A 21,887-nucleotide genomic window follows, 5' to 3' on the forward strand; every position below is an offset into this window, starting at 1 on the left:
GATGAAAATTGAAAACATTATGCTAAGTGAAAGAAGCCAGGTACAAAAGACCACATATTGTATGATTCCATTTAGATGAAATTTCTAGAAAAGACAAATTCATGGAGACAGAAAATAGATTAATGACTTCCAAAAACTGGAGAAGTAGAGGACAAGGATTACTGCTAGTGGGTTCAGGGTTTATTTCTGGGGTGCGGGATATGTTCTGACATTAGATAGTGGCAATGATTGCACAACTTTGTGAATATACCAATAAAAATCACTGAATTGAACACTTTAAAAAAAATCAATGCCTTAACAGTAAATAACTAGTTCCTTGTTTTAAAAAAAGCATCAGATAAAATACTAAGATATGTAAGAATCTGATTATGTCCAAAATTACATAAAATCTTTGGTCCAAGAAATTATATAAAAAGTTATTGCAAATAAGATGAAAATGAAAACACTAATAATCACATTTTTCTTTGTCACATCTATTTTCCTTAAATAGAAAAGTAACTTTGTCATTATTCTTCTGTACCGTATCATGTAGATGTAAAACCATGCCACATCAAAGCTACGTGTCTAGAGGATAATGGCTAGGAAAATGACCAAAAATCACTCAGTCCATCTTTTATTGGAATTATCATAAAATATTCTGCAATGATCATTTTTCAGTGGGAGGCAAATCACATGCACCTTCTCCCTTTCCTCAACATGTTTACCACTTCACTGGCAAAACATTTGGTCCATGAAGTTTACTAAAGCATAGCCATAGCTAAGGCTGGTACTACTCACCACTGAGGTAGAATCTCCAGCTTGGGTGCTATGCATTTACTCTTCATTGATTTATCAAAAATTTCATCACTGTCCCTTTCGAAATACAATGTGTGTATGCATGTTTGTAATTTTAGAAAATAAATGGCAACCAGACCAAGGAAATTAACCATAATCTCATGCTCATTAAAAACAAGGATCACTTTTCAAAAAATAATTATGAAAATATGACAATTATCTCATAACCTTAGATGACAGAAATTGACCTACAAATCCAAAGATCTGTTATTCTTTATAAAACGGCAATGTAGAAGACTAGAGAGGCTCTTGAAGGGTTAAAACCCTGGAGGGTAAAATTTCCATTATGTTTAACATCATTCTAGCACTGATACTTGGACTTGCAATAGATTTTAGACGGCACGGATCACACAGGATTTGAATCATAATTATCAAATATATCACTTGCTATCTTAATAGATTTCTTAACTAAAGTACATTACAATTATAATGGTATAAAACCTATCTTATGAGAAAGTCTGCTTTTCAGAATTCTCTCATTAATCCATGAAAAAGGGAGAAATCAGAAATTAATATCTCCATTTCATGTTTTTAATAAGATAAAACGAGAAATGCAATCAACAAGGTTATGTACATTAAAAATCCCAAAGAATAGGAGTTCCCATTGTGGCTCAGCAGGTTATGAATCTGACTAGTATCCATAAAGATATGGGTTCAATCCCCGGACTCACTCAGTGGGTTAAGGATCCCGCATTGCCATAAGCTTCGGCTTAGGTTGCAGACGCGACTTGGATCTGGCATTGCTGTCTGTGGCTGTGGTGTAGGCCAACAGCTGCAGCTACAATTTGACCCCTAGCCTGGGAACTTCCATATGCTGCAGGAAAGATAAAACAAAACAAAAACAAAATCCCAAAGGATCTACAAAGGAGCTACAAGGACTAATAAGTGGATTTAGCAAATTCAAGGTCCACGTATAAAAATCAGTTGTACTTCTATATTTTTCAGGAATAAAAAAAAATGGAAAATGACATTTTTAAAGTACTACTTACAACACTACCCGAAAACATGAAATATTTAGGTACAAAGCCAACAAAATATGTGCAAGATCTGTACACTGGAAAATGCAAAATACTGGTGAAATTAAACACTTAAGTACACATGAGGTATACTGTGTTCATGGATTGGAAGACTCAATATGGCTATATTTGGAGGGATCAATTCTCCCAAAACAATCTACAGATTTAATGCAAACCCCTTCAAAATCTCAGTAAAGGTTTTTTTTAGAAATTGGCAACCTTGGAGTTCCCTTAATGGCTCAGCCGTTAACGAACTGGACTAGGATCCATGAGGATTTGGGTTCGATCCCTGGCCTCACTCAGTGGGTTAAGGATTCGGTGTTGCCATGAGCTGTGGTGTAGGTCGCAGACACCACTCGGATTCTACGATGCTGTGGCTGTGGCTGTGGCTGGCACCTGTAACTCCGATTTGACCCCAGCCTGGGAACTTCCATATGCCACAGGTTTGGCCCTAAAAAGCAAAAAAAAAAGAAAGAAAGAAATTGGCAAACTTACTCTAAAATTTACATGGAAAGAAAAAGGAACTGTAACAGCCAAAACAATGTTCATAATGAGCAAAGTTGAGTCTTACCGTAAAGCCGTAGTAATTAAGACTGTAAGGAACTACAGAAAGGACTGGCACGTGGATCAGCAGAACAAACTATGCAGTCCAGAAGGGGACTCAACACATACTCTGTCAAGTGATTTTCAACACATAGGCAAAGGCAATTCAAAAAAGAAAGAACAGGAAGTTCCCGTCGTGGTGCAGAGGAAACAAATCCAGTTAGTATCCATGAGGGTGCAGGTTCCATCCCTGGCCTCGCTCAGCGCGTCAGCAATCTGGCGTTGCCATGAGCTGTGGTATAAGTTGCAGACACGGCCCGAATCCCCCATTGCTGTGGCTGTGGTGTAGGCCTGCAGCTACAGCTCCAATTTGACCCCTAGCCTGGGAACCTCCATATGCTGCAGATGCACCCCTAAAAAGCAAAAAAAGAGAGAGCGAGCGAGAAAGAACAGTGTTTTGAACAGATGCTGCTGGAACAACTGGATGGCCATATGCAAAGAAATAAACTTTAATTCATACCTCACCCCATAAAATGTAATCCCAAACGGATCATAGACCTTAACGTAAAACATAAAACTACAACATATCTAAAAGAAAACATAGGAGAAAATCTTTATGACTTTGTCAAAGAGTTGTTCAATATGGCATCAAAGTACAACTCATAAAAGATTGATAAGTTGTAGTTCATCAAATTTAAAAACTTCTGCTTTGTGGAGTTCCCGTTGTGGCTCAGCTGTAAGAAATCCAACTAGTATCCATGAGGATGCGGGTTCAATCCCTGGCCTCACTCAGGGGGTTAGGGATCTGGCATTGCTGTGAGCTGTGGTGTAGATCATAGACAATGTGTGGATCCTGCATTGCTGTGGGTGTGGTGTAGGTGGGCAGCTGTAGCTCCAACTCAACACCTACACCAGGAACTGCCACATGCCCAGGGCGAGGCCCTAAAAAGCAAAAAAAAAAAAAAAGAAGAAGAAGAAGTGATTTGCAAATGGGATTATGAAAAGATGCTCCCCATTACGGCCTTAGGAAAATGCAAAATGATGCCCTAATAAGACACCAGACGAATGCGTTAGAAAGAGAGGAGAAAACTCAGAAAACCAAGTGCTGATGAGGAGGCCGAGCAACGGAAACTCTCCTCCACTGCTAGTGGAATGTCCAAAATATAGGTACACTCTCATGGTTTCTTATAACAGTAACATCCACCCAGCAGTTCTATTTCTGGGTATTTACCCAACTTGAAAAGCACCTGTGTTCAAAAAAAATTATGCAAATGTTTACAGCGACTTTATTCACAATCATCAAGCACTGCGAAAAAATCCAATTTTTTTTTACTGGTGAGTGAAAAAGTCAGGTGTCAGACACCCACTCAGCAATAAAGAATAATAAACACACAACATAGGTGAAACTCAAATGCATTATGATAAGCGAAAAGAAGCCAGACTCAAAGGCTTACATTCTGTATGATTCCATCTATAGAATATTCAGGAAAATTCAGGGACAGGAGATAGATCAGCAGCTGCCAGGGAGTGGGAACTGGGAGAGGGTCTGACCACAAAGGTGCACAAGGGAATTTTCTGGGTAGTGGGATTATTCTACATCTCACTATCTATGTGACTGCATGCATTTGTCAAAACTCACAGCCCTGTAAACTAAAAATAGTTGTATTTTCATGAATGTAAACTATATCTCAATTTTTTAAGTATATAGCTTTCAGATTTTACTATTAAAACCTTAAAACAATAGGTGAAAACATTCTACACAGTACTTACACATGGTACCATTATCAGCCCACACTTGGAAAACACTACCATTTTTTTAGGCCATACTACCGTTTTTTCTGAATAAAGGATTGAAAACCAAAAAAAGAACATATTACATCCACTTTGAAACTCTGAAACTTTCTCCTGCTGTGGGGAAAAACAACTGGAAGTAGCAAATCACTGTCCATTATCATTCCCTTCCTTGTAAAACGGAGCAGTGAGATTCTCTTTCTGGTTTTAATTCCGGCAACAGCTCATTTGCTTCTGGGACAGAATTCATCATAATCGGTCTGAATCATTTTCATGTTTGCTAGCAGTTTGCGGGACATGACCAATAGTCATACGGGTAATTTGAAATATTTGCTTGTTTGTATTAATTTTTTTTTTTTTTTTTGGTCTTTCTGTTGATTCTAGAGCCACACCCATGGCATATGGAGGTTTCAGGCTAGGGGTCTAATGGGAGCTGTAGGCACCACCCCATACCACAGCCACAGCAACACGGGATCCGAGCTTCATCTACGACCTACACCACAGCTGACAGCAATGCCAGATCCTTAACCCACTGAGCAAGGCCAGGGATCGAACCCGCAACCTCATGGTTCCTATCGGATTCACTAACCACTGAGCCACAATGGGAACTCCCAAAGTAACTCTTTATGCTTTGAAAAAAAAAAAAATCAGAACCTTCTGTTTTAATGGAAACTCTATACAGGATCAAAATTCATATTTTAAAAACCTTAACAAATAAGTTCTAAACTACTGAAGATACAAAACACCAACCTGTGAACCAAACAGTGGAACAGAATAAAATGTAAATCCATCACATACTTATCTCAGAGAAGTGCTGAGCACTCGGCCCTTTTTTTCTTCTTTTTGCTTAACTACTCAGTGGGTGGAAATGTCTTCCTTTCATTTACTAGAAACAAAAGTGATGCTGCATCAGCAGATATGCTACGAAATAAAATATAAAAAACAAGATGACGCCTAGCAAAACATGAAGGAAACAAAATGAAGACGGTCTTTGTTAAGGCATGAATTTTGTGATCAAAAATTGGATTCAGAAAAATTAAAATGTGGAAGGAAACGGCCCATCAAGGACAGAAAGAGTATAAGGCACATGCTGGGACCCAAAGCGCAAGAGAGACAGGAGGGAAAATAAGATGAAGGTGAGTGCTCATGGGAAGAGGAGAGAAGTCTGATGGACAGGAGGAAAAAAAAAACGATACAGGAAAATGATTTGTAAATTGTAAATAAAAGCAGAAACACGTGGTAGATGTGAAATCCACTGTTCTATCTTTGGAACGCACCACCCGCCCATCTGCTTAGATTTTCATGGAGAAAATATAAATGAAAAGTTGTTAGTGGAGACAAGTGTTACCCCAATTAGTGATTATGAGAAGAAAAACTTTCTCCTTAGAGATCTCAAATTTAGACTCATTTACACAGGAAGAAGCCAGCACTGTGAGAATTTCACAGTCATCAAAAGCAAAAGAAAGTTTTAAAAAACAGAATGGACAGCAACAGGTATTCCAACGTGGGCATTTTTAATCTACAGAGAGTCAAGTCACTTAACTGCTCTTAATGAATCCATGTTAGAATAAAATACTATGTGAAATGTGAGAAGTTGTGTAAATGAGACCAGCCAGATTATTACCGGGGATGCTGGATAAATCATGTCAACCAGAGAGATGCCAGAGAGCTCTTGGTGATGTGCTGAAGAGGGGAGGAAGGTCGACTCTGGGAACCGTGGGCTAAGGAGAGCTGGACTTCAGGAAAGAGGTGTGGTGTGACCTACACCACAGCTCACAGCAACGCCAGATCCTGAACCCCCTGAGCAAGGCCTGGGATCGAAGCCGCAACCTCACGGTTCCTAGTCGCATTCGCTAACCACTGAGCCACGACAGGAACTCCTGTGATAACCAATAAAGGGAAAAAAGAATCTGAAAAAAAATGGAGATGTGTATATGCATAACTGATTGACTTTGCTGTACACCTGAAACTAACACAACACTAAGTCAACCATGTTCCAATAAACTTTCTTAAAAATAATAAGGAAAACAAAAAAGTAGCGACTACAGACAGTGTGGACGGCTAGGAATGAATCGCAGCAGGGTAGCGAGTTTACTAACTAGAGAGAGCCAGCACCACTGGGCGCGGGATGAAGGAAGACAGCGCGGCTGGGCTTCAGGAGGACGTGGGACCTCTCCCCTGACACCCTTCATTCGCCCATTTATTCAACAAACACCTACAGACCAACTGCCAAAGACACGCAGACACTGTCTTCTGAGCTGGGAGACAGTGACACAGTCCACGTGGAAGTGACACTCTGGCGACACAGTCGAGACAGAGAAAAGGGAGCTGTAAGAGAACCTAGTAAACAACAAGCCCTAAGAGCACGGCCAGGAGAGCAAAGAGATGCCTTTCGGGGTGGGGAGCTCTCAGGGCTCCACTTCATTCAAAGGTTGGGGCTGCTTCCTTCAAACTAGGTGGATGAGAACACGGATGGCCTGGTTGTCACAGGTGTAGGTGGCACAGGGGCACAGCAGAGGAAGAGGTGATGAAATTAGGATCCAGCATTCTGGGAGTTCCTGTTATGGTGCAGGGGAAACGAATCTGACTAGGAACCATGAGGTTGCGGGTTCGATCCCTGGCCTTGCTCAGTGGGTTCAGGATCTGGCGTTGCCGTGGGAGCTGTGGTATAGGTCACAGATGCAGCTCGGATCTGGCGTTGCTGTGGCTCTAGTGTAGGCTCCAATTAGACCCCTAGCCTGGGAACCTCCATAAGCCACAGGTGTGGCCCTAAAAGGACAAAAGACAAAAAAAAAAAGGATCCAGCATTCCTTTGAAACCCCGACAGTGGGGCAAATTGAACATGATAAAATTTCACATGGAAGGCATTTAAGGTTCTTCATCTGCTTCAAAAACCTAAAACCCAGTTAGGGGTTTAAAAAAAAAAAAAAAAAAAGGCCCTGCCTGCACCAATATGGTTTATATAATATTACAGGCATACGTAAAAACTCCATGTAAGAGTGTCACATGTCCGTCTAATCTGAAGATACAGGAGGGGGTCGCCCTGTCTCCTCTGTGCTGGTCAGGCCACCTCTGGAGTCGTGTCTGGGTCCAGGAGCCACCCTTCAGAAAGATCCCACAAAATCCAGCTTCTTCAGAGGAGAGTTACCAGCCTAAGGAGTTAGTTTATGTGAACAACTGAGAACAGAAGATGCTCGGGGCCTTCTTGCTCAAAGATATGAGAGTCCCTCAGATCTCTGAAGCATCAGATTGGTTCAGAGTAGCCCCTAGGGGGTAAAATTAGACCAGGGGGTAAGAGGTGATAGGGAGCCAGGGGTCAGGCCAGTTTACAGAAGCATTTCTAACAGGGGAGCCCAAGGTAAACGGCGGCCTGAAGGGTTGGGAGTCAATTGCCAGTCCTGGGAAGGAACTCCCGAGCCACAAAGGAAATGTTTCAGACGGAAATTATGGTTATTTAGAATCAATACCCTAAAGGCTGCATTCAGACTGTCTGCACATGTCACCGGTTCATCTACCCAGGATGTCCTTTTTCAGACAGTACACAAAGCAAAAGCGAAAGCATCATGGATTTTAACTTGCTGTCAAAAGTTGTTGGCAGGCATAATCAGTTCTAAAAATCAGCAGCAATCTCCCAGAGGAGGCAGGAGGGGACGGTGAGGGTGAAGGGAAGGGGGAGGGGCTCCATGGTGGCGGTGGCACAAAAGAGGAGGGTGGAGGGGAAGGTCTCCCCCAGGGAAGGGATGCTCTGCCCAGGGCCACCCTCTCACTCTTCCCCCACCTCCTGTCCTCCAGTCTCTGACTTTGGGGACTGCTGACCTAAATCTCACAAAGCACGTGTTTCTCGCTTTCATTTTATGATAAGGACGTTTATCAGAGGGGAAAGAGGGAAAGACCTGAAGGTGAAAAAATTCACACACAATATTTAACCAACACACATCACTGGCATTTTGTTTCTCCATTCACAAAAGCTTTGGGTTTGCCCTGAAACGCCCAGCTCTCAGATTTTCTGCTATTATTTACCAGCATACAAGAACCCCACATCGTCACTGAGCAGTTTTGTCTCAGATGTGCTTTCAAAAGTGGCATGTCCTACGTGAATCAGAGCTAATCTTCTATCTGTGCATGCAAATTTGTAAAAAGTAACTTTCCATTGAAAACTCATGTGCATGGTAAAAAAAAAAAAAAAAATTTAAATATGTAACGAAAGATGTCTTCCTCTCACCTTTAAGTCCCAAACACCACCCACCCTCCTGGGACGCAAAAGCTATTACCACTTTCTCAAATATACATTGATTATTTGGGGCAGTGTGTGTGTGTGAGAAAGAGAGAGAGAGAGAAAGAAAGAGGGAGAGAGAGAGGGAGGGAGGGAGAGAAACACGCATATGTGAGCTCCTGATGCCCCTCGATGACATAAATAGAAGCAAACATCGCTGCTCCGCCCCTTGCTCTTTACACGCGACAAGAGTCTGCCTGCAGCAACACCTGCTGCTGTAACACCAATTAGCTCCCACATCATTGATGCAGAGGAGAGAAAAACCTGGAAGTCTTATTAAGTCATGTGTGATTTTTCCTGCAAAGGAGCTTGGCTTTGAATGAGGAGGGCAAGACTGGAAGTTTCAGCTGGAAGGGAAGTGTCTCCACCAGGAACCCTTTCCTCTGTACTTTTAAGAAAATATGAAAGGAGCATCTGTACTGCCGGAGGGGGCACCCCTGGCTGCTGCAGTCCCAAGCTGGGTGCAGGCGTGAGCCCTCCGGGGTTCATGGTCACTGTGTGGTTCCCCAAAGCCAGTATTCCCGTGCTATTTGTATAGATTATTATCCCCTGGGACAGTCTCCAGTGCCGCTGAGCTGCCTGTCTGGACGGTCCAGGTAATCTCGCCAGGAACCAGTGATTCTGTCAATGCTCTGACCTCAAGGCTGCACCCGTTCTGAGCAGTCCTGCTAACCCTACTTTTCCAGAAGGCAATTGCGCTTAATGTGCATCATTGCATAGAGCACAAGACCCTCTCTGGAAATCACATGTGCATTGGTACCTATCACTCTGCTGGGGTCTCTCTCTCCGCGGCTCCAGGCACATATACCAAAAAGTAATTAACCAGTCTCCTACTGATGCTGTTTTGGCTGGGACCAGTTATTTACTTACAAAATGAAGCTAACATTAACTTGTCAGTTTTTATGGACTGAACTGTGGTCTCCCTAGATTCATATGTTAAAGCCCTAATCCCCAAACTTCAGATTTCAACTATACTGGGAGCCAGGGCCTCTAAAGAGGTGAGTACGTTAAAATGAGGCTGAAGGGTGGGGCCCGAATCTGGTAGGACTGGTGGTCCCTATAAGAGAAGGAAAACACAGCAGGGAGGCAGGTGTAGAAAAAGGAAAGGTCATGTGAGGATGCAGTGAGAAGGCGGCCATCTGCAAGCCAAGGAGAGAGGTCCCAGGAGAAACTACACCTGCCCACACTCTGATCTGGGACTCCCAGACTCCAAACCATGAGACATACATTTCTGTTGTTGCAAACTACCTATTCAGTGCCATTTTGTTATGGCAGCCTGAGCAAACTAATACAGATGGGAACTCTCACCCGGTTTATTTTGCAACATAAGTGGAATGTCTGCACTAAGCCACCTGTAGCTGGGCAGTCTAACAGGAAGGTGGGAATTCAATTCTGCTTAGAAGATATTATTGCTCAAGGGCCACCCTGAGCCATTACCCTCTGATAGAATGTCATGGAACCCAAGCTTTAGAATCATTCAAATGTTGCTAGTACCCAAGCTAGGCGGGTAGGTTGGATGATTCTGGAGCAGCAGAGCCATCGCCACGCCCTGGCCAGGCTGTGAAATAGGGAAAATGGCACAGTTTTTGTATCAGGTGAATCTGGTTCAAATACCAGCTCCACTCCTTGCTTATGAGTGCTTGGGCCTTAGCCAATGAATTATGTTTTAAATGCCTCAGTTTATCCCACTAAGAGATATCATATCTAGGAACTCCTGCTGTGATGCAATGGGATCAGGGGTGTCTTAGGAGTGCTGGACGTGAGTTTAATCCCCAGCCCGGCACAGTGGATTAAAGATCCAGCGTTGCCACAGCTGCAGCATAGGTCTTAGCTGCGGCTTGGATCTGATCCCTGGTCCAGGAGCTCCATGTGCCTCGCGGTGGCCAAAAATGAAAAATGAAAAAAAAAAAAAGAGGGAAAAGAAATATATCTAGACGGCAGAGTTAACATGAGAACTAAAAATAGTGTACATAAAAGGCCCACAACACGGGAGACATCAATATACATGCACTATTGCGCTATCCTTACAGTCACAGCTCCTGGACTACAAATTTCCATTCTTTTTTTTTTTTTTTTTTTTTTTTTGCTTTTTAGAGCTGCACTCGCAGCATATGGAGGTTCCTAGGCCAGGGGTCTAATTGGAGATACAGCTGCCGGTCTACACCACAGCCACAGCAATGGGAGATCTGAGCCACGTCTTTGACCTACACCACAGCTCACAGCAATGCCAGATCCCCGACCCACTGAGCAAGGCCAGGGATAGAACCCACATCCTTATGGCTTCTAGTCGGGCCTGTTTCCGCTGTGCCACGAAAGGAACTCCCCAAATTTCCATTGACAATGAACATTTCCGGGCACGAGAATCTTCTGGCGACCACAGTTTGCCTTTCTGAGCTGTCCCAGGTATGCCAGCTGGGCAGTGTGCTCTGGGGTCAGGGTAGTGGAAGCAAAGGAATCTGACACTTATCCATTTCAAATCCATCTCCTTCAGTCTTACTGAACTTCAAACACATATTAACACACTCCTCGACAAGATGCAACTGCCTCTGAAAATGTCCCACTTCAAGATTAGAAAGAGTTCCCTGGTGTCTCAGTGGGTTAAGGATCTGGCATTGTTACTGCTGTGACAAGGATCGGGCTGCTGCTGTGACAGAGGTCTGACCCCGGCCCTGGAATTCCCACGTGCGAGATGTGAAGAAAGGGCTGTGTGCTGGAAAGGCAAAGGGTAAGAGCAGAGGGTGCAGGAGGAGCTAAGGGACCATCACTGGGACAGCAGCAGCTTCATTTGCTGGACGACTTGCTGACTACCAGCTCTTCGGTGCCAGCATTTCCCCTGGTATCTGGTGACACATCATCCCTTCAGCATCACGTCCCCCAGGAACAACACTGCAAAGCTATATTTACGGCAAACCCTACAAGTCCTTGCTTGGCGAATGTACCCAGCAAGGTTGGGATATAGATGGAGTTTAGTGAAATTCTTCCAACATTTGGATTCATTCTTAGGAAAAAAACCATTCCGCTGCCCAATGGTTCATCCTAAAATATTAGAAGAAAACTAACTGGGTTCCTCCCTCACATCCTTGAATTCAATCTAGGGATCGATAAGCTACTGTTTTATCAATTCTTCTTGGACAATGTTCACGCCGTAATATTAAATTAGAAGTAAGACTTGGAATCTCCCTCACCTATAAAAGGCATGGGGTTTTTTTTGTTCATGTTCAATTTGCATTGGTCCATTGGGTCACAGATGTGCCGATACCAATTCATCCGTAACATGCCGTTACTACGGGAACACGTCACTCTGAAGGGGAAAGGAGTTCGGCCTCAGAGGACCCCGATGACTGAAGTTTCCTATCTGCGCAAGAAACGTCATTGTGCTATTTAGATGGAGATTTCCTTATATTCATAAAAATATCCTTTTTCCCATTTAAGTATATGGCCTGCCTCATCTTTGGGGAAAATGGGCCCCTCACGTTTCATACCTGCCATGACAAGCAGTATTTTCTACTTTTTTTTTCCCCCTTGTTTTTGGCCACCCCACAGCATATGGAGTTCCCCCACCAGGGATCAGATCCAAGCCACAGCTGCAACCTATGCCACAGACGTGGCAACACCGGATCCTTTAACCCACTGTGCCTGGCCAGGGATCCAGCCTGTGTCCTGGCGCAGCAGAGACACTGCCAATCGTCCCATTGCACCACAGCGGCGATTAGTATTTTCATTCATCCCAAAACAACCTAGTTCCTAAATGGAGTTCTTGAAGGAACAGGACACTCAAGCAAACCCAATGAGGAGGTGGCTGAGATGTTCCAGGGACGTGACAGCTCCTCCTGTCGCCCGGTGGGCAGGGGCAGGCGCCAGCGCCTGGCAGGTGACCCCCCTCCCTGCCCAGGACGGAGGCTTGCTCCCCGCACTGAAACCCTGACCCAGAGAAAAACCTGTCTCTCCGGTCTCTCCCAGCCCTCCAAGTTCCTCTGGCCTCAACTTTATGACCTTAACTTGTACTTAGTTGTGCCTGATCCTTCTGTCCCCCAATTAGAATTCTCAACATGGATCCAGGAGCTCATCTCCTGTCTATTTGCCAGTCGCTTTGGATGCCCAACTCTGGTCCCACGAACTGGAGGAGGGTCAAGGGGTTCTGGTCCCTGTGAGGCTGCTCCCAGGACAAGGTGAAGGGTGAAGTGCCATTTCCACCAGAGGCTTCAGCCCAGCCCCCGGTTTAATCGGTAGCTGATGAACTCGGTGTATTCTCTCCAGCCAAGCCCCCTGGGGTCTTAAGATTCCAGCTTCCTTGTGTGAGCATCCATATCCTCAGCTCGGGTCCTCATCCATTTCTCTTCATTCATCAGCCCCCCAATATGTCATGTCCTCTGTTCTGTAAAGCACAGCTTCCTCGAGTTTGAGTTCCAGAGATACGTGACCCGCCTTCACTGATGAAAACCGTTTCGTAGCTTCACAGACCCCTGAGGTGGGCTGAGATGCAGGCAACCCTGCTAAGACTAGAAAACTCACTTTAGGTCAGCTTCGGACTCAGCCTGCTCTTGGCTTGGATTCCTTCTGCAACATCCCCACCAAGTGGCTGTCCAGGCTCTGCTCCGACATCTGCAGTGAAGGGGACTCACTGGGTCCAGAGGCAACACATTCTGACTTTAAATAACTTTATTAGGACAGTTCCTTATCCTGAGCGTGAACTCCACACCCCTCAAGCACACACCCAGTGACCCGAGTTCACAGCCCAGAGCCACGGAACACCTCCAACTGCAGGGAGGCAGCTGAGTGTAGTAAGGTCCTGTGCCCCCGTGTCGGGTGGCAAGTGAGCAAGTTACTGAAGACTCCCCTTGGTTAAAAAAGAGGAAATAATTAAGGATAGTGCTCCCCCCCCCCCCAAGGATGAGATCAGGTCGCTTCCAGCCCAAGGACACCTGGACACACGGTGGTCTTACCACGTTCCCTTCCGCTGCTGCGTGGCAACCCTTCACACTTTGAAAGATCCCTCTTAGGATGTTTTCAAGACCCTTTACCATCCAGAATTCACACTGCTCATCAGTGTGGTTTCTTCTGTTCCTTTTTCTCTTTCCAGTTTTTTCTCACCCATGTTGGTTTAGGGACAGACTATCACATGCTTCCTGTGTGAGCCAGGAGGGGAGGTCTCTTTTGGGAGGGTGGCGCCACCCAGCGGCACATCTGGAGCCTCTTCAGCCCCGACCATCAGGTCAGCCGGATGGTTTCCCATCCTTGCAGCCCGGGCATGTAGGAGAATCCTCCTGAACTTTGGCTCCCTTTAACTTCCTTTCCTGGTTGGGGCCAAGGAAATGCTGGCTGGAGCCCAGCCAAGTCTGGGTGGCGCCAGGCTTAGCTCTTCTATGTCACCAGCCCATCTTAGCTGAGCTGCTGTAACGGAATACCACGGGGGGTGGGGGTGGGGGGTTGCTTCAGTGGAGGCCTGCTTCCTGGCTCACGGACAGCCCCAGCTTAACGCTCTGTGCTCACTAGGTGGGAGGGGCAAGGGAGCTCTCTGGGTCTCTCTTATTAGGGCACTAATCCCGGTGATGAGGGTTCCACCCTCGTGACCTGAAGCAAAAGCCCCACCTCCAGACACCATCACATTAGGGGTTAGGATTTCGACACGGGAATTCTGCAGGACATCAACGTGCAGCCTGTAACACAGCGCCTCTACTTGGCAACCCTACCTGCCAAGGGCGGTCTGAGGGATTCCGTCCCTTCCTTTTCCTAACTCCTTTTCAATCCTGAGGAATTGCCTCTCCTCTGTAGGACTGGGTGCAGGGATAGGGCTGAGGCTCTGCTATTACTCACCCCTGTACCCATGTCCCCAAGATCATGATGCGTTCCTGGGACATCAGCTGTGAAGTCTGGTCCAAGTTCATAGCCCCCCGACTTGGCACAATTCCCAAACACCACTCTGGGAGCTACTCTGGGTTCCCTGCTCCCCGGAGCTCTCCATCCTTCAGACACACCTTCCAGCCTTTCGAGAAAGTGCTGCTTCCTCTGTCTCTGCCCCCAATGGGGGGAGCGGGCTCACGGTGCCTGCCATTCACACTACCAGGCACCCCTCTCCCCAGGCCTGTCTCAATGCTCCTGTCTCTGTCAGGCCGCTGCAGGTGCAAATAACACAACACCCAGTAGAAACCCCTGAAGAACACGGGTTTATTACTTCACTTGACAAGATGTCCCTAAGTCGGAGGCTCCAGGCCACTTCAGCAGTCTGGAGCATCATCAAAGATGCAGCGGCGGTCCTTCTTTTCACTTCTCCAGCCTCAGCATCTTGGGTTTCATCTTCATATTTCCCCTGGTGGTTGCAAAACGCCTGGTACAACTTCAGGTATTACTGCAGCCAAAGCCTTCCCAAAGTTCCCAGCAGACATCATTCCAACCTCAGCAGTGGGAACTGGATAAATCCCATCCTGACACCCAAGGGATGGGATCACACCACCAGGGCCCACTGTCCCTGACACCTGAAGAACTGGGGGAGTCTATCACCAAGGAAGAGGAAGGCAGCTGTTGGACAGGAGGGGCAGTCTACACACCTCCTTGGTTGGCCCCCTGCTGCCGGTGTGAGGAACACTTCACCATGGCCCAGATGACTCCAACGTCTTAATAAAGGCCCCAGTAGACAAGACACCACACAACCAAGGGATGTGATTCTTCTCTGTCCGTCAAGTCTTAAGTAGACTCCTATAGTACGTTCTGCAGTAACTTCAAAGGCTTTTCTGCAATGCCCTTGGCCAGTGCTAAGCCAGGAAACACACATAACAGCACAAGCTTAGAAGACTCCTGGGAGTTCCCATCATGGCACAGTGGAAACGAACCTGACTAGGAATCACGAGGCTGCAGGTTCGATCCCTGGCCTTGCTCAGTGGCTTAAGGATCCGGCACTACTGTGAGCTGTGGTGTAGGTCACAGATGTGGCTCAAATCCCAAGTTGCTGTGGCTGTGGCATAGGCCAGCTGCTGTAGTTCAGGCCAGCAGCTGTAGCTCCGATTAGACCCCTAGCCTGGGAATTTCCATATGCCATGGATGCAGCCCTAAAAAGACAAAAAAAAAAAAAAAAAAAAAAACGACGACGACTCCTGGATTTGGGAACATTGACTTCACAGCAATTACTTCACTTGTAATTTTGGCCATCAGGGAAAGTGCTTTGGGTAGTATCCAGCTGCATGGATGGAATATCAGGAATCTTGCATCTTTCCCACTCTGGTTTTGACGTGTGCTGGTGTACACTGTCTCCCAGCAACACCGAGGAGTATGTGGAAGGCAGTCTCATTTTTGACCTCGTCTCAACTTGGTTTCACGTGCACTTGGGGGAGCTAAGCATTTCGAGAAGTCCGAATGCCAGATTTGTCCAAGGGTCTGATGAGGTGCCCCCAGCACACCTGGGAATGCAAGGACTGCGATCCTGAGTGCGTGCTCCTGGAGAAAGATGCATTCAGACAGGAATGTGCTCGAGTTGCTGACCTGAGTGCCGATGGAACCTCCAGGTCCTTTCACAGAGGCTCCTGGCAGACTACATCACCCTTAAGTGGTGTTTCTATTCTTCATTTATTTACTTTACTTTAAATTTTATCCATGAGGCATTTGCCTCTGATTTCAACCTGTACAGACTTTTGTTTTTCTTTTTGCAGCTGCACCCACGGCATATGAAAGTCCCTGCGAGGGTCTGAATCGGAGCTGCAGCTGAGGCCTGTGCCACAGCCACAGCCATGCTGGATCTGAGCCACACTTGTGACCTACACCACAACTTGCAGCAATGCCGGATTCTTAACCCACTAAGCCATGGTGGGAACACCCCATACAAACATTTTTGAACCCAATTTTTGACATCAAACATAGTAGCTCTCATTCCCTGCCCTGTGCTATTTGCAAATTTGATCAATGTCCTTAACCTGATAACGGATAAAAATTCAAACAAGCCAGTCAGAGAGAAGCCAGAGCAACCTCTACAAGAAAATTCATATTGCACCGTTTACTTAAAGCCACAATTTTAAAAGTCAATTACAGACTGTGCAGACTCTGAATCACAACACTTTAATGAAACAGTTCATTCTTCTTGGAGATTGCAGGACCAAGCATCACCTAATTCTCAGGAAGCTAAAGGAGAAAACACCCCAAACTGCAAGCAGTATGCCTGATGCCTCTGCAAATCCAGCACGACTGTGTCTAGGAAATGAGGGAAAAACCTTCAAGATTCCATAAATCCGGCCTCTGCACCAACCCCCTCCCTGCCCACCCCCATCTCCCACCCCACCCCACCCTGGTGGCAGGGAGCTATTGAAGGGTCCCGCTGCAAACTTGCCTGGCCAAGTTACAGTGCTGGCTGGGGTGGGAGGTGGCAGCAAGAAGTGGACACGGGAACTACACACAATGGGAAAGAATTCACTCATCCTAAGGAAATCGGGGACTAATGCGAAAGGATGGGTGGCAGGAGCTGAAAACCTGACATATGTCCCCAGCATCCCACCCCGACCCCAGACATGCACAGCCCCACTGTTTGCCTCTTCCAGAGAACTCCACACACAGTAACGTTCACTCACCTGTTTGTTCATCTCTCTTCCAGAGTATAAGTCCCGTAAGATTTGGGGCCTTGCATGTCACTCACCATTGAATGGGAAAAGCTTATTACACAGCAGACACTCAGTATTTACTGAATGAATGAATGGCGTCCCCAGTTGCTTCTCATTTAAATGAAGATCATCAAATGGACCGTTTTTCAAATCAGTTGAGCTAAAGATGCAAATTATCTCACGTCGTCAAATTTCTGTTAAGATGGTCTGGTATGTATGTTTCAGGTGGATGACGGGCAGTTTAATTATTTTCTGTGATATGCAGGGATTATTCGAGCCACCCATTCAATGTTAATTTTTCAGATATATGAAGCTGGTCAGAGGTTTGCCTTAACTTCTCTTAAACTAAACCAGTCAAGCCTCTTCTCATAACGGAGAAATATTAAACAAACAGCTGCTTTCCTAAAATAAAGAAGTGATGAGGAGGAGTAATCTGCAACTTCAGTGAATAGGTCTTCCTTTAGTGTCTAAAATAATAAACGCCACTTACAGACCACAGACTCCGTGCCGCGGGTTTTACAGATCAGTCCCCAGGCCCCTGTTCAGTGTATCGTTATCCCAGAGGCGGGGGCTCAGGAACCCAAGAGCTCCGGGAAGGTGTGTCGCTGGTCCAAGGCCCCTGCCGGTGACCAGGTGGGGATCGGAACCTAGCACCTCACCTAGCGTGACGCTGCCGATCAGTTATAAGGCGCCCTCAACTGGAAGGTACAGGGCAACTCAGAAGTGTTCAAATGTGTACAAATACACACTTTTACACACACGTACATCGTAGAGTCAACAAAGTACAGTCATCCACTGGTCTTGGAACAAATTACTCCTAAGAAATGTTATAAATATAAATGCCTCTCTAAAACCTTTAGAAAACTGACTTTGCCATGAAGTACAGAAAAGAAAGGGATACTCTTGGGTAGGAATAAAATGACAGGAAACTGCGAAGGTAAACACCCACACCCTCTTTTGAAAACTGCTCCTCCTCACCTGCGGCGTTAAATCACACTCTTGAGCACGCGCAGAGCTGCTGCCGGCTCACCCACCCTTTGGACGACCATCACCCGGTCACACGTTCACGTACCGGGGGCGTGGGAAGCAGCGAGCGCGGGCGTTAGAATGCACCGTGAGAGGGGCTGCACATCGACCTGCTGCTCTAAACTTGTTTATTTTTCTCCACAGGTTAAGAAAAGCAATCGTCATTTCTCAGTCCACAGCAAGGAAAAACATCCTCTTGGCTGAAGGAAGACCGGCCTACGTCTCTATAGAATCAAAGACCCCACACGCTAGAAACCTCTCTCTCGATGAGGCTGGTATCTGAATGACCGCCCGGAAACGCACGCGCGGATCTTCAGGGCCTCCGGCCGCCTCCTCTGAAGGCGCTCGCGTCGTAGGCCCACACGGTGTCCACTCCCTCCCCCGTGACCTGGGCCGGGGTCCAGTGAGGGAAAGGGAACCGGCAGGCAATGACCCTAGCATCGTCCTCAAGTTCAAGCTCGAGCTTCTTCTCCAACTGCGGCATCTGTGGAGAATGACAGCCATTCATTCAGGGATCGGGATACAGAAGAAATGATTCCTCGGTGTCCTTTTGTATCTGATCCCTGAAAACACCTGTGCAAGATTATTGCTTATAAAAAAGATCACACCGGCGCATAAATACACCATCAAACAATCCATTAAAATACAGAAGTCACATGAACAGTTATGAGAATACCTTCCAATATCAATTATAAAATTTGCCCTTTTTAGCAGATGTGAATCACAGATTTTTACTTTTCCGACTAAAATCATGATGTGGGAGTAATTAAAGTGAGAAGCAGCTTTAAATTGTTTACCTACCTAAACATTTCAATCTACCCTGTCTCAATGACTGCACATTATTTTTCCACATTTTTAACATCTCTGAAATCAGGGTACATCTTACAATCGACACTGTTCTTGAATTACAACTGGCAATATTTTCTTTTCTTTCTCAACAGCAATGGTACATCTTAAAATCAATAGCATCTAGAATCAATTAAATATGGTATAATTAGACCATGAAAAAACATACACATTCTACCAACTTGAAATATGATGAAATATTTCAGAATTTTTTCTAAAATGCACCTGTAATAGGAGTTCTTGTTATGGCTCAGTGATAATGAACCCAACTAGTAACCATGAGGATGCAGGTTCAGTCTCTGGTCTTGCTCAGTGGGTTAAAGATCCGGCATTTTTGTGAGCTGTGGCATAGGTCGCAGACATGGCTCTGATCCTGCGTTGCTATGGCTGTGGTGTAGGCTGACAGCTGCAGCCCTGATTTGACCCCTAGCCTGGGAACTTTCATATGCCACAGGTGCAGCCCTAAAAAGAAATAAAATAATATAAAAGAAACCCATAATACAATGATAATTAATTTTGCAATAGCCAACATAACCCACAAAAAGTAAAATCCTCATCACTTTTGCATCATTTTATTACTAATTGCTATTTGCTAAAAGTATTAACACTGTGATTACATTAGCAAATTAACAGCCACTTAAAATTTTATCTTCAGGTCCTAAAAATATATTACCACCTTCACTTCCTAAAAATATTTTTTCCACTTTATTGATTTGTTATTTTGGAATAAGTTCAAACTGACAGAAAAGTTACAAGACTAGAGCAAAGACCTCCTGGATTCCTTTACCCCGGTTCACCAATTTTTAAGTCTGTCGTATCTGCTTGATCTGACTTGCTCTATTCCCCTCTCTCCGAACACGTTTTCTCCATCAGTTGAGAATGGACTATATACCATACGATACGCCCCTTTAAGCCTTGGCACTTCAGGGTTTTCTAAGAGCCCTAAAGCAGTTATCAAATTCAGGAAATTAACCATTCAACTCCAACTGCATGCCAGTTTTGTCAAATGTCCCCGTGATGTCCTTTACATCTTCCCCCAGTCCAGGATCTCACAGTGCACTGTGAGTAACGTTTCCTCGGCCTCCTTTAACATGGAACAGGTTCTTGATCTTTCTCTGTCTCTTACGGCAGTAACATCCTTTAAGAATACAGACCAGTCATGGACGGACCTCTAGTCCCCCACCCCACTTAATATAATGTTCTTTTTGGGTGTGTGGGTGTGTGTGTGGGGGTGTGTGTGTGTGTGTAGGTTCCAGGGCCAGGAACCCACACCACAGCAGCTACCCAGGAGCAACCACGCCAGATCCTTAATCTACTGAGCTGCCAGGGAACTCCTCATTGTAGCATCTTTATGTTTCTGCCTGAGTCAGTTAGTCCTAAAAGGGTTAAAGGTAGCAATTTGCTAGTTCCATCCTTCGTTCTAGACTGAGTCAGCATTCAACTTCAAGGAAAAGCTTTCCCTTCTCTCTCTCTCTCCATCACTGTAAGTATGAACTCCTGGATTCTATTTCATTCAGTGGGTTATAATCCACTCTTGTCCTTGTCCATTCCAACACTCAAGATGCCCAGTCTGGCCACTGGGAGTCCCCTCGAGGTGGCTCCTCTTCCATGGCTGCCCCATCACACACTCTGAGCACTTCCTTACATCAGGGCTCAACAAAACATGCCAGGCTTCTTTTGTATCTTCCCTTCCTTAGCCCTGGGATCGGCCATTTCTCAAACATTCCTGGTTCAGAAACGAGTATCTGAGCAAAACCTACTCCCTTTAAAAGTAACCAATTAAATCAAAATGAACAAATCAACAGTGCTTCTATGAAAATTTTATTCCCCACTTGTATCTTTAAAAAGTGGTTTGTAAAAACTCTACATGACCTATGGATGAAGTGAGCCAAATTCTGATTCTTCATTAGAATCAATAGCAAGATAACAAAGAATAAATTCCATTAAGGATGGAATATTTCCGCTTTTTTTTTTTTACAGCTAGTAAAAGATTGCTTTAGAAAAAAAAAAGGCAAAGTTTTATTCCTTGAGGGAAAAACCAAATAAGCAAAGAATGAGGCAATATGTGTTTTTCCAAAACATTACAGGTTTCTTACGGTAATTTTGTTCATGAAAAGGGTAATAGTAAACTTATTCATATTACCATTCTTTTCTCCTTTACAGTTTCTTTTATTTCCAAATGACTGTCATACGCTAAGTCAAGATAAACCTACAGTGAAAGGTACTATTTCAATCATGAGAAATTAACTGACTAAATTACACATAAATATGCAACAAACCTGGGTCTTGATATTATACACAAAGCGAAGTGGTGATGTGTCATGTCTGCCTAATGAAACTCAAAATTATTCATACAATTATATGTTTCAAAGTGACATGAACTCATCACATCTAATCACATCTTCAAAACTTTAAACTAAGTTAAAGCCAGCTCAAGGGCATAAGACAAATTCGCCACGGCCATAGAGGCACTGGGCCACCAGAGCACTCCCTCCTCCCTGGAACACTGGCTTCACTCAGCTTCTGGGGTGACCCCACACACACCCCATCTCTCCTCCTCCTCTCAAGTTCTTCCCCTGGGCCCCTCACTTGTTGGAGGCCAGGGCCCAGGACCTGCGGGGTGACAGCATGATGTCAGCCACTCCTCAGTTTCAGCTCCTGGGCGCTGATGCCCCACCCACCCACCTCCATCCCCTCCACGACCCCCACCCCAGACGCCCAGCCCAGCATCCTCCACCAGCAGCCAACACGCCCACTCGCATCTAAGACTGCTCGGGCCCAGGGAACTCATCTCCCAGCACAGCCCTGCCTGCACCTTTCCCACAGCTCAGGCCAAACAACTCTGGATGCCCCTGGCTTCCCTCTCTCCCATGACCCCCACTGGATCTGCCGGCTCATCCTGTTGGTGGTACCTTCCCAATGCATCCAAAATCTGACCAGCTTCTCCACCGAGTCCAAGCCGCCCCCACCGACAGCCCA

The 21,887-nt window shown here is 45.5% G+C and overlaps 1 protein-coding gene and 1 long non-coding RNA gene across 7 annotated transcripts in view; both read right to left on the reverse strand.

Annotated features, from left to right (window-relative positions):
• The window catches only part of ATPSCKMT (ATP synthase c subunit lysine N-methyltransferase), a 419,223-nt gene that overhangs the window by 385,056 nt on the left and 12,280 nt on the right, over positions 1–21,887 (reverse strand). For 3 of the 6 annotated variants that reach the window (XM_047769347.1, XM_047769461.1, XM_047769391.1), the window contains one exon: positions 17,481–18,546. The exons of 1 other annotated variant lie outside the window; for it this stretch is intronic. In XM_047769347.1, the coding sequence (XP_047625303.1) occupies positions 18,376–18,546 (171 nt within the window). In that variant the 3' untranslated portion in view covers positions 17,481–18,375. 2 more of the 6 variants (XR_007133391.1, XM_047769516.1) reach the window with 2 other exon arrangements.
• On the reverse strand, positions 14,599–15,294 carry LOC125121466 (uncharacterized). Its single transcript, XR_007133477.1, has 2 exons — positions 15,003–15,294; positions 14,599–14,764 (listed from the first exon to the last, which is right to left on the reverse strand). It is a non-coding gene; the product is annotated as an uncharacterized LOC125121466 (long non-coding RNA).

Source organism: Phacochoerus africanus, chromosome 1 (assembly GCF_016906955.1).
Source record: "Phacochoerus africanus isolate WHEZ1 chromosome 1, ROS_Pafr_v1, whole genome shotgun sequence".
NCBI lineage: Eukaryota > Metazoa > Chordata > Mammalia > Artiodactyla > Suidae > Phacochoerus > Phacochoerus africanus.